Source organism: Ilyonectria robusta (assembly GCF_021365365.1).
Source record: "Ilyonectria robusta strain PMI_751 chromosome Unknown BGZ61scaffold_3, whole genome shotgun sequence".
Classification (NCBI taxonomy): domain Eukaryota; kingdom Fungi; phylum Ascomycota; class Sordariomycetes; order Hypocreales; family Nectriaceae; genus Ilyonectria; species Ilyonectria robusta.
The window spans coordinates 3,113,313-3,126,526 of NW_025764437.1; the positions used below are offsets into that span (position 1 = coordinate 3,113,313).

The window sequence follows — 13,214 nt, forward strand, 5'->3', positions numbered from 1 at the left end:
GGGCTGCTAACACATGCTATCTCACCTCTATCCATCGCCGCCTCGCCTCACACTCCCGAGCTATCAGCCGTGTCCGGGCTGCCCCACCTTTGATTCCCGAACTCAACTCCCGGAGTCCCAAAACGGCATTCGCCCTCCTCACTTCCCCAGACGACCCCACACACGGCGGTCCAAAGGTGCGAGCCCATGACACTTGGCCGGCCCTGGGATTCGCTGGCGACGAGCCTCCTCTCACTCTGGGCCCTCGACGGAGACGGCGGACGGGGCTGGCGCCGCTTCATCCACCCCGAGCTTCTCTGCCGACCAAATTCTGGGTCTGGATTGCCCATCTGGTCCCTGGAATACGGAGCATCTTTGCCCGGGAACTATCCAGACCCTGTTGTCCTCTACGAAACACCTCCAGTCTTAATCTTCCCGAGATGCATGCCGTGATTTAGTGTGTTGTGTCATTGAGTCCAGCGGCCGCCAGCCCCCGTCTCTTCGTCCTAGCCGCCTCGGTTCGCTCCCGTATCCCTCCCACCGTTGGCGCTGACCCGACGGTTCCATGAATCCACGCTGACTTTCCGAGAATTGATTCTGAATATTTATTGGCACGCCTTCCTTCTGTTTTATCAACTTCGGACCATCATCATCGACTCGTGGCTCCTACCTAGAGCAGATACCCTTGAATTGTTTGTATTACTTACCCAGCATCATCACCATGGCGTCAAGTCAAACAGAGCAGGATCGCTCAAACTACTATGACATCGGTACGTCCTTTGTTTGGTGTCGTGTGCTGCGGCATAAGTTGCTAACAAGCCTTGTTTGTTAGTCATTGTGGGAGCTGGACCGGTTGGTCTGATGCTGTCGACAATTCTGGCACGCTGGGGTTACAAGATTAAGCACATTGACAACCGGCCCGAACCGACAGCCACTGGTCGCGCGGATGGCATTCAGCCGCGCTCCCTAGATCTCCTGCGAAACATGGGTCTGAAGTCGGCCATCATGGCTCACAAGCCTGCCCGTGTCTACGAGGTTGCATTCTGGGACCCCCCCACGTCAGGACGTGGCATTGAGCGAACAGGCACATGGGCCAGCTGCCCCGACTTTATCGATGCTCGGTATCCCTTCACAACCCTGCTCCACCAGGGTCTGATTGAGAGAGTGTTCATTTCAGACCTTGAGAAGAACGGAGTCGAAGTCCAGCGACCATGGACGATCAAGGGCTTCTCGTCAGATGAGCAAGCGAATCCGGAGTACCCTGTTCAGGTTGAGTTGGAGCATATCGACGGGACTGCAAAAGAGTCTCTGCACGCCAAGTATCTCTTTGGTGGTGAGGGCGCGAGGTCCTTTATTCGGAATCAACTCAAGATCGGAGTCACCCACAAGGACCCCATTGCCCACGTCTGGGGTGTTATGGATGGTGTCGTCGTCACCGACTTTCCAGATATCAAGGTGGGTTTGAAATATTGGCTTCTGGCTTCGAGAATTGTTACTAACACTTGAGGAAGATGAAATGTACCATTCACAGTGAGCACGGCTCCATCATGGTCATCCCCCGAGAGGACAATATGGTCCGCTTGTACATTCAGATCGCCTCGTCCACGGACTCGGACTGGGACCCGAGGAAAACCGCCACTGAGGCTGAAGTGCAAGAATCGGCTAAGAAGATCTTGCAGCCCTATAACATCGAGTGGGAGCGTGTCGAGTGGTACTCTGTTTACCCCATTGGGCAGGGAATTTCGGATCGTTACACCCTGGATCAACGAGTATTCCTCGGTGGCGATGCTTGCCACACGCACAGCGTGAGTAATCTCTCCCTTTGGTGACTCGGTGGTTGATATTGACAATTTATATAGCCCAAAGCTGGACAGGGAATGAACACGGCTTTCCTCGATGCCCAAAACTTGGCATGGAAGATTCATGCCGTTGAAGCCGGTTTCGCTGACCGCGAAATCCTCAAGACATATGAGCCAGAACGCAAGGAGGTGGCGGAGACGCTCCTCAGCTTCGACAACCGATATGCCAAGTTGTTCTCCCAGCGACCACCCCCGGCCGACACGGTGAAGGCCGCAACGGACAGCCATACCGGAAACAAGACACACGAAGACAACGAGTTCATCAAGACTTTCAAGGAGTCGTGTGCGTTTACCAGCGGATACGGGGTATCCTACGGCCCTAACGCTCTTAACTGGTCGCCTGAGCACTCGGCCAAGTCGCCCCTTATTCACCCCAAGGGCACCAAGTTGTCTACAGGTCGCCTATTTATCAACTCGGATGTGACTCGAGTTGTCGATGCTAACGTGGTGCACCTGGAGCAGGAGGTGCCCCTCAACGGAGCATTCCGCCTTTTCGTCTTCGCTGGAAACATTTCCAAGACGTCAAGGGCTTTGAGAGATTTCGGCAACAACCTCAACAGCAAGAGGTCATTCTACTCGGCATACATGCGAGAGGACCTGAGCCAGGTCTCCCACCACGAGATGCACAACCCTCACAGTCACTTCTTCACCTTCTGCACGATTTTTGCCGCCAAGAGGCCCGAAATTGAGATCTCTCGCGACCTGCCGGAGGTTCTTGCGCGATACAGGGACCATGTTTACGCCGATGACCGATCGGACGCTCGACTGGCCAACGCCAAGGCTGTAGCGCACGCCAAGATGGGCCTGGACGAGGATTTGGGCGGAGTTGTGGTTGTGCGGCCTGACGGCTATGTGGGTGTGGTAGTCAGCCTGGTTGAGGGCAGTGGAACCGTTGACGCCCTAAACGAGTACTTCTCGACTTTCTGTACTAAGAAGTTGGGCGAGGTGATGGCACAGCTGTGATGCGGCAGGGTTCATTAAAGTAGACGTTGTTGTGTGAATGAGAGGGATGGTTAGAGGCGATGATATGAATATTCTGTGGGCTGCGGGTAGCACATTTGTAACTGAATGATAGATTAAAAAGAGGTCGATACAGTTTATGAGGTTGAGTTCCTAGACCCAACGAGCTCTGATTATTTCTGGTCTTGGTAATTGTAACTGATGTGGTGTCAACGCTTCACTCCTTGACAGTGCTAAGATAGTTTCTTGTGCTGTCTCCACAGTTGCCGTGACAGGTTGCGAGGACATGCGGACTTTTATACATGGGAGTGATCAGCAATACTTTTTGATGCAGGCCAACAGGCAGAAATCGATGGCGCCATTACTACGTGCAATTAATACGACACGCTCTCATTCGCTGATATACTTCTCCGGTTCGCAGGCTGCCTCAGCACTGTTGAAAGGATAACCAAGTTTGGAGGATGCAGGTTCAAGCAATATTACCCTAGACTGGCCGACCAGTGACCTTGTGTGTTTGGTTGACCAATCAGGGCTGATGATAGCCGGAGACTCAAACGCAAAATGACCACCCAATGACAGGCCAAGCCTAGCGCCTTGTCAGCCCCGCCCAAGCTTTTCCATTTGTCCCAAAACTCCACCAAAACCACGCTGAAGCTCCTCCAGCCTCCAGCGATTCCTTCAACACCACAGCGCGCTCTCGCAGCGAACCTAGCGCCCACCGCCCTGGAGTCTCCCATCTCCTGCGATGTCATAACCACCCCGATCGAGCCGGACGGAATACGCGACCCCATCAAACCGATATATACGTACCTGCTCTGTGCGCGCATTCCCCGTTCGGCGAAGCGCCTGCGCGCCATTCTGGGCGAGGTTCCAAAACGAGAACGCGCCTCGCCCCTCGAGTTACTGATTGACCCTGTGCTTCTGGTTCCGTAAACAAAAGCCCACTGAGGTGCGCAGCTGTTGGCTCACCTCTGGTAAGACCACTTCACTTTCGCATTCACTCTCTCCTCACCTCAACTTGAACACTGCTGTTCGTTTGCGCTACCAACTGCTTTTTGAACAACGCCCGTTTGTTCGCCTTCCTTGTTCTCACGATCTCTTGTCGATTCCTTTGTGACTTCAACGGCCCTATCCCCGTACTAAATCGCACATCTTTCTACTCTTCTCATACAAGCGACCATTCCCTTGGTCTCGATTGTCTTGATTGTCTTTGATTCCCCTTTCTCGACTTCCGTTACACACATTTCCTTCATCGTCGCCTGCTCCTCATTCTGCAACAACCATGTCTTCATCTCCATTCGCCCGCTATGGCGTCCACGCCTCCGCTGACAGTCGCGGCTTCTCCAGACCGAGCAACCTGAGAGAAGCTTCTCTCTACCCTCGACGACGAATTCCCACTGTCCCTCGAACAGCCCTCCCCAGGCCCCCCACGAGAGAACCCCTCGACCGCATCACCACCCCGCCGAGACTCATCAGACGGCCCAACAGGCGCCCTCTCATCGACCCCCCGGGTTTTCGTGCGTTCCCTACTGCTCGACCTCAAACTCGGCGCCGGTTTGAAATCCGTCGCACTCCTCAAACGCTTCTAGCTCCACCACATCCCGCACGCCCATCTCTTTCGACGTCAGATCCCAAGGCCGATTTCGTCGTGATCAATGGCACTCGCACACTCAAGCGCCGCGCTGAAGACACCGAACTCGACCTCGTCGCTTCCGCAAACAACATCGACGACGTCAAATCCCCAATTGTCATCATTCGTGAGGGACAAATCTACCCCATCGATAACCCCGACCAAGACACGAAGGCGGCGGCATCCCAAAAAGCCCTTCGTCTGCCTTTGCCTAGCCAACTAGCTCCTTCCACGGACTTGGACCATATGCGTTGGGATATTTCGATCCGCACATTCTGGACCAGGATGATATCTAGCGTTTGCTTGGTTGTCTCCGGCCTTACGGGCCGGATAGGACGATGGAGTGCGTATTGATCCCCCAAACTTGACTATTGCTCATGCATTTACTAATGTTTCTTCTAGTCAGCCCAAAGTCGTACGAAGTGGCAGAGTTCCGGTCCTACCTCAATGATAATCAGGTCGTCAACAAGCGTGTTAAACTAAGCTGCGATGAGGAAGATGCTCAGATTCGCTGGATCGACCGGAATGGTCTCAGCGACCTTATTGACGACTACAAGGCCTTTGCTAAAGGAATTGGCAAGGTCTGGGAGTCTATCGAATCCCACAACTCTCGGCAGGAGATGAACAAGATTCTGGAGCCACTCCGCTATTCCTTAGCCGACAACGACAATGATCGTGCACTTTTGAACAGTACCGACGGCCATGATCTCTGCCAACTCTTTTCACTCCAGTTCAAGCGTGCCTTCGACACACTCGACAACGTTTACGAAATCGGCATCATAGTGAAGATCCGAGACAGCAACGACCTTGTCCCCCCTATCTTGGACTACAAACTTACACCCCCGGGCCTTGACACCATGAACTCAATCAAGGCATTCTTGTCTGCCCCAGCACTCCCCGCCATCTGCAAAGAAATCCTTCAGATATCGAACAAGGGCCACATCCAGATTTCCGAATCTTTTATAGACCGGATGATACTCGACCTTGAGGCCATCACACACAACATCCCCGCACCTAGTTACGTCCTCTCGAGCCAATTCCGCGATAAACTCCAGCAGACTTTTCCTCCTCCTAAACGTACTGACTTGGATACACATCTTCTTCTCCCCGGCGCTTTCCCCGACGCCGAAGAACCTCAGCCTCAGCCTCAACCCGAACCTACCCCGGTTGAACAACCTCGCAAGGTGCCATCACCTGTGCTGCAACCACCCGAATATTTCCCTCCAGTCGTTTCGCGACCAAACTATGACAAGGCCGACTTTCTCCGAGCCGACCTTTTAGAAGCGTCGATTGCTCAAATAACCCCTGAGCAATACCGTAAACACTTTTATAACGAAAGCGAGGAGCATCGCGCTCTTAAGGGCAACTACATCGCTGAGTTCTCACCCAAGGTGCCCCTCACCGTGAGTGAAGCCGGAACGATAAAGTCAATCCTCAAGAGCAAGCGTAAGCATCCGTCGAGATGCACTCCTAAACGGTTGGGAATTAGACGCCCGCCGAAGGCAGTACGATTCACAGACTCCACCTATAGCCCGCAACCAAGATCCCAGATTGGACTCGACGTCCAAAGGATATCTAAGAAGAACGAAGACTCTACACAAGCGAAGACGAGTGAACCTGATAACACTCAAATTCAACCCCCCACCGAGACGGAAAGATTCCGTGATGACAGCCCCGAGACTCAAATCGAGAAGGATTTTAAGACGCGGCTCCTGAATGAGGAAGAAGTCCTCGAGTGGTCGAAGGTACATTCTCGTCGCACACCACTGACTTTCCGGTTCAACAAAAAGGAAGATCGAATTGGCCCGTCGACCCGCATTGATGAACTGTTTGCGATACCTTCCATCAAACCCCTCGAGATCAGTGACGACTCCAAGGCTGGAATCGCGCTCCGAAAAGAGCAAGCAGCACTAAAGGCTGCTGAAGAAGCTCGCCGGGCTGCCGAGGCAGCAAGACGTGCGGCCGAAGAGAAGGCTCGACGCGAGCTGGAGGAGCGTCTGGCCACTTCTGGAGGACTTCGAGTGCCTACTCAGACGCTTGTCTCGGCGGTGCCCCCTGCGTGGCAGACACGAGCCCAAGATACCCTCCGTGTTACAGGGACGGCTATATTGGCGACTACTGGAGAAGGCACGGAGCTGCGGCGACATGATTTTGCCAAAGTGGTCCCAGCTACAGAATGGTTGAACGATGAGATTGTCAATGGATCTCTCAACTGGCTCGACCAAGCCGTCAACTCGGCCGCTGGCATTAAGGATGTCAAGAAGAGCACGAGAAAATGCTTGACCATGTCGTCTTTCTTCTTCAAGCGACTACAGGACCAAGGCGTGTCACGAACTCAGCGAACTCTGCGACGATATGGAGTCGAGAAAAATAACCTGCTCGACGTTGACACCATCTTGGTGCCTATTTGCGAGCGTTCACATTGGACCCTCCTTGTTGTCCGCCCCTCAAAGCGGACGGTGGCCCACATGGACTCGCTGAACCCTCGCGGCAACGCCTCATACGCCAACCTCGGGCTTGCCTGGATGAAGGATGTGTTGGAGGAAAAGTTTCAGGAGGCGGAGTGGAGGGTGATGCGTCACGAAGCCCCCATGCAAACCAATGGATACGACTGCGGAGTCCACACCATCACCAACGGCATGTGCTTGGCTTTAGGACTCAGCCCCATTGATTCTTACGTGGCAGAAGACATGCCCGAACAGCGAATTCGGCTCGCGTGTATGTTGTTGAATGGCGGCTTCAAGGGAGAGTTTGACTTGCGAGTATATTGATTATTGCGTTTGTACAAGTGCTCTGGCGTTTGGGAGGTTAAAGAGTGGAAGAGAAAACTTTGTTGCATGACATTAGGTGTTTGGGCAAGATACCAAAAGAGCAAAGGAAGCAAGCAGTTGCATGGACTGGCGTTTTTGGATGACAGAAGAGGCATTGAAGCCCGCCATAGTGGCTTGAGCATGAATGTTACACAGAAGATAGGATAGCAGACACGAGAAAGGGTTTGCGTGAGAGTGAGAGACAGAGACAGAGAGAGAGCTCCTGGCTGAGGCGGACGAATCCTGGGGTAGATGGGTGTCATCCGCCAGTGGGGCTTCATTAGGCAGGCATCGCAATACACATAGCCCGTCGTTTTAAAGTGTCAGCCTCTTGAGTCAATGCAGATTCCTGACAATCTTGTTGGCAAGATGGCGTGCGCATGTGACGAAGTTCCTTTGTTTTGATATGGCCGCCTCGTAACATTGTTCGCCTGCCAAGGCTGTCTTCATCGTGTCTGTAAGTGGAAGCAAGGACTCTTTCAACAGGGGGCGTGGGGAGACTACAGCACGGCCAACAAGTTCATGACAAACAAACTGCAGGCGAGACACGAGCAGCGGGTCCATGCCATGGTTGTATTCCGATCCGAGCCCCGACGGCGTTCCAAATAGATCCATAGCCCCTCGTCTCCGACGCAAGAATACCTTGCTTCTAGGGGGGCGTGTCTTCCTTCGAGTTCCCACAGGTGGATAGTAGCGGCAACACGTGGGTCGTTGGGGACGACATGTGACGAGCAGGAGAGAATTTTGTCACTGGTTCCTTTCCACTTTGGTGTCGTTGGTTTTTCGTCGGCAAAGATAGTGGCATATTGACAGGGCTCTAAGACATTGCTAGAGTGAAGAGGGAGGGCCACCTTTCCCGCAAGCGGAACCTAGTCGAAGAATGAAGGGGGCGGGAACGAGGGACGGGTGACTACACATGCGGATCGCACATGCGGCCTCACATCGGCGAAGGACTTGACACAGTCTTGGACGAAGATGCCAGTGGGAAACAAGGTTGACTTTGGTGGAGGGATGAGACAAGGGTATTCGAGAAAGATTCAAGAAGCTTTCGAGAATTCCGGGCTCGGAGAAAAGGTTTCACATCAAATGGGGCGTTCTCAAATAGCAAAGGGAGATCAAATGCGGCCGCCAAGATAGGCGGCAGGCCAGGACGGGAGGGAAGACATTGAGTTGGGTGCCTTTGGATCGGCATCATCTTCATCTCCGGGTCGTGGTTCGGGAGACTCACCCGCAAAATCGGCATGGCTCCGAGCCCGACAACAAACTTCGCCACATAAAGGCAAAATGGAAGAAGCACCTGCCAACGCTTAGCTTACCACACCAACCTTTGGCGCCGAGTAAGCTCCATCTGCGGCCTAGGAGTGGGCTGGGCAAACTGCCATGTACGAATGGAGACTGATGCTTGTTGTTGACGGTGAGACGGGGGCCATTTCTGGACGCGGTGCGTTCCGTGGTGTGTGCGTGTGCGCGGGTACCCTTTGTGTGTGTGTGTGTGTGTGTGTCATCGGTGAGTAGTGGCCGCCGGCGGGCGCGCTCTGTACACTCGAGTGTTTGTCTTTGATGGTGATGGAATCGGCAAATGCAGTTGGCGTGGTTGACGCCCATCACGCCCTTCTGCAACCCCTGTCCAGAAGGTCGCCAATGGATCTCCGTCGGAGAGCCAAGACAAAGGTTCTCTCAAGCCCTTGGATCAACCGTGACCAGCCGCATACCAACAGGGGATTGGCCCAGCTCCATCATCGTGATCCATGAACATCGACGCCATGGAGTGGAAACCCAAGGGGCCAACAGAGAGGAAAACACCAGTTTACCCGGCGCCATCCGTCTCCAACCGGGCCATCATGAGCCGGTCCGCACTTTTTCGTCGCTTTTCGCCATTCTTCTGCTGCTTTGGGGGACCCTGTTGGATGCGGCCCGTCGCGATGTGGGCTAATAATACGACGCGAACAGAGGATACGCCGTTGCCCCCAAGAGGTAAGGGGAAGGAGAACGGGTAAATAGGGACAAAAATTTTCTCGGCCAGAGAATGGATCCTAAGGGAGCTGGTTGGTGTTGGTGCGGCCAGCTGGCGCGTAGGATGATTGTGGCATATTTTTTTTTTTCACTCTTTCCCCTGGTGAGGCGATGGGGACACGGCGAGGCCGGTTGGAGGAGGCGTTTGGTGGTGTGTGGAGTTGGACAGCTGGAGGAAGATGGTGGGCACCTGGTAAATGGTTGGGTGGCAGCGAGTGGAATTGGATGCCGAAACGGGAAGGCTTCTAGAACCGAGCGCCACTGGGCTGATTCCTTGGCTTCCAGAACGACATGGGTCGGTCCACAGCCCATACTGGGACCGGGACACGGTGATCCATCCTGTCTGACCTGTGCTCGTTTGTTCTGGAATGGTGACCTCGGTGCGGAATGAGCAGCAACGTCGCAGCCGAAGTAACGAAACACACCCTCCGACCCTGGCTCCGGGGGCGTGTCGAGGGTGAATGAACATCTGTGCGTCGCCCACGGACGGGGATGTTGGCCTGAATTTCTAGATTTGCCCGAGATGGATTGATTGCCTTGAGACACTGACTGGACTCTCAATCCGAGAAAAGGGGCGTTCTGAGTGGGCGCCACGAAAGCCAGCAGCACGTTCCCTCCCGGGCATGGCAAGGTTGGGAGTTGCAACCGGCAAGACTTCTCTTCCTTGTTTTGATTCGATGGCATCGACAAGGGGTTGTTGGTTCGCGGGCGAGTCCCTGATTCACTCGTCCATGCGCCGGCCGACGTGTAGGTGCCACTTGTGCTTGTTCAATGAAGTGGCAAAGGAGCGGGGAGAGGTCCGGCTCTTCATGGAACAGGAATTGTATTGGGTATCATTCTTGTCCCACCAGGCTCGTGTGCAAACATGCGTCAATGATTTGTTGCTGAGATTGGTGGAGAGGCCAGTCTTGGCAATACAAGCTGTCCTTGATGGCCACAATAGCCGGAGTCGCAACAGGGCAAACGGGAGGACCTGATCCGTAAGTCGTGAGGCACATGTAAGTGCCGGAGGTCAGCCGGAATGACTGGAGCTGGCTGGTCGCACTGTTTTTCACTCTTTGGAGGGATGGCCAGTCTCACCCATTTGGGCGAGTGTCACATACTCGGTGGACAAAGAAGCCAGGTTAAAGACTTCAGTTCGAGGCTACCGTATCGACTCAGTAAATTGGCCCTGAATACTTCCCCCACTTATTGCCCTGGGGTTTTTTTATACCTAATGATTTAGGAAATCTAAGCCTTATGTAGCTTGGCTTTAGTACATAAAAACAGGGCCAATTTATCGAGTCGATACGGTATATATTGAAAGATCGACAGCGCGGGTGGTAGCAGTGGAGTCTGACGATCAGACATTTTGGCTAGATGATGTCGACTACTAGCAGGAGGGGCGTTATCGCTATTGTCGGCATGCTGGGGGTGATCTGCCGTGCGCTATGTTGGCGAATAAACGTGATCGAACGACCAGGCCCCGTTGTTGCACTGCGGTGACATTTCTGATCTAGAACAGGCTCCATGAATTCATGGCGCTTGTCGCATGTGCCATCATCAGACGCCCAGTCATGGATGGAGTCCTCGCTGTTAGGTAATGAGTCAGTAATGTCAGTAATGTCAGTAAGGAACCGCCCGCCCTACGAAAACACCCGGCAATTGTGTTACGTCAGTTCCGAAAACCATTCTCCTATCACGGCATGTTGCTCTATGCTGGCGCTCCGGGTGGAATTAACCTACATGCGGCCGGTTCCTTGAATGCGCGATGACTAGGCTGGTCCCGAGTGGTGAGATCGGGCGCACTCACCGACAAGTGCCGACCAGGGCGGAAATAAAGTCTTGGATTGGGTCAGTCCATCTCAGTCACGCCCTAGATTGTTCTCTTCCGCGCTTCCGGACTGAGCCTAGTGAGGTAGGAGACGGGCCCAATAATGGAGTGGTGCTGCGATGCACTAATGGATCCCAGGGGCATGGGGTCACGTCGAATGAAGCACCGGCCAAGGGGATCGTGATGGCGACTGTGGGCTTTCTTGCTCCACTCGGGGTTTGGTGCGTGGTGGTGAGGGCATCGATGTGGTCCCGTTGGCGCCGCTATGACACACCTAAGCCAACTGGGAAAATTGCGCACCACATGGTTGACGGCCAAGGTGATTCCGGTTGGTAATAATTGTTCGATGGGGGCATTGAAGGAGCCCCATCTTTCGCCGATGTACGGCTATTCATGGCTTGGCTTTGCTTGCGCCTTCCCGTCCATCAGTCGACTCTCACCACAAGGGCGATGGAGAGCATACCTGGATCGCGTATGAGGGAGGGATCGGCGATGCCGGAAACCCTTCACCATTGCTCCATAGGGTTTTTAGGACGTGGAAGACGCTCCGATTATGACATACACCACTGTCGCAATGTCGAGTGCACTGTTGCTAATACGTCAGGCAACACACAACTGCCGTACAAATGATCGTGGACAGGCGCACACCTGGATGGGATGACGACGATGCCACCCACCCAGGATCGGAGATAATTGGCGGGCCGGAGTGCGTCTAAATGGCTGGGGTTGCATGATGAACGCCCGTTGTTGGAGAAAGGCGCTGGAGAAGGCCTCTGAAGAGCGGTACTAGGGTGTTTCGAGGGCGCCATCCCCTCACCATCACGCTGCTCTCCACTCAAAGGGCCTGTCCAGTGACGCGACAAAAGGCCAGGGTGAGCAACAGGAAGTGTCTAGCGCTCATCGATCGGCCGGGCTACCGTCCTGTAGCGGCGAAGCCAAGATGGTTTGGCGGCCAGTAGCGCGTCGCAGCGGCCTTGAAGGTGTCTCCACCCGGAGGTTCGTACTGCGAATTGTTTGGGGAGGTGTGCCAGTGTGCATTCATCATGATGGGGAAGACGCAGCAACGAACCAGCGCCACGCCAGGACGGGACATGGGACACCCAGTGGCCATGATGATGACATGGTTGAATGTAGAAGAGAAGGGAAATTTCACTAGCCCCGTCGGCATCATCACCATAGGTACAAGCTTGGGGGTGGATGGGCCTTGACGCTTAGGCGATTGGGTTGATGATTGATGATGGCGACGTGAAGTGCAGTTGCACTCTCGCACTCACGGACGAGTTTACTCTGTCGGCGTCTGATGGTCAGGTTGTTTCGCGTTGGGTTGTGTCTCAGCTTTCTGTCTCCTCATCTCTTGTCTCGATTGCGGGGAACGGCGGCGTCGGTTTTGCGGAGACGGGGAGGACCCCAGGATGGCAAGGCAAGGGAGACATTGACTGATAGTCCGGCCATAATGCCATGTCTCGAGCCGGTTGTATTACCATTGATTGACTGACTAATGTTGACACGGCCACGGCCGTTGATAGATGGAGCCGGATGGAGACGGAGGTGGACCGATGGAGACAAACGGAGGATGGGGCGGGATGGTGTGACCAAATCAGGGCTGCTTCACTGCGAATGATTTTGTATATGACGGGTTGTGAGATTGTGTGTGCGAAGGGCTACGATAGCTTTTTAACAACGGCTGTAGATGGCAGCTAGGTGGAAATTAGTCCCGGAGTAGGGCAAGCACGGTGAGCACCTCTCTCTGGAGAAGGGGGGGGGGGGGGGGGGGAGGTGTGAACAGTTACGGCTGTTGACGACATTGAGGAACTCATGGGATAGAACCGTTGGCTCCTGAGCGCTGGGCCATGTCGCTGCTTTAACCACCACTACCAACCACCATTGACGATGCTCTGTTGAGATGTCTCACCAGTAGCCTGGTCTTGGAGGGTCCTGGAAAGGGCGGCGAGACAGGGTGGCGCATGGTGCATGGTGCATACATCGTGTGTATGGTATTTCGTGTGGTTGGTGTCACTGTGTAACCGTAGCGTACCCGGTGCCGCCAGGACTGGTTGTTTGGGGCAAGCCATGCAGTGCAGAGACGGAGAGCATGTTGATGAACCAGCGTGTGAGAGAATGGGTGACTTGCGAGAAACTGGTTGCGTGCG

At 54.2% G+C, this 13,214-nt stretch overlaps 3 protein-coding genes across 3 annotated transcripts; 2 read left to right on the plus strand and 1 right to left on the minus strand.

Moving 5' to 3' along the window:
* Positions 1-569: 569 nt before the first annotated feature.
* On the plus strand, positions 570-2,943 carry BGZ61DRAFT_138738 (FAD binding domain-containing protein). Its single transcript, XM_046237261.1, has 4 exons — positions 570-749; positions 812-1,434; positions 1,491-1,784; positions 1,839-2,943. Exons 1-4 carry the CDS (start codon positions 701-703, stop codon positions 2,799-2,801), a joined length of 1,929 nt encoding a protein of 642 aa, XP_046110124.1. The 5' UTR covers positions 570-700; the 3' UTR covers positions 2,802-2,943.
* Positions 2,944-4,713: 1,770 nt separating this feature from the next.
* BGZ61DRAFT_342928 (uncharacterized protein) lies at positions 4,714-7,199 on the plus strand (the record flags this gene model as incomplete). The annotated part of the gene is made up of 2 exons (XM_046239548.1): positions 4,714-4,771; positions 4,831-7,199. The coding sequence occupies 2 exons, from the start codon at positions 4,714-4,716 to the stop codon at positions 7,197-7,199; spliced, it is 2,427 nt and encodes an 808-aa protein (XP_046110125.1).
* A 1,806-nt stretch (positions 7,200-9,005) lies between these two features.
* On the minus strand, positions 9,006-10,313 carry BGZ61DRAFT_138764 (uncharacterized protein). The gene has a single exon (XM_046237262.1). The coding sequence runs from the start codon at positions 9,933-9,935 to the stop codon at positions 9,168-9,170; it is 768 nt and encodes a 255-aa protein (XP_046110126.1). The 5' UTR covers positions 9,936-10,313; the 3' UTR covers positions 9,006-9,167.
* Between the last annotated feature and the right edge of the window lie 2,901 nt (positions 10,314-13,214).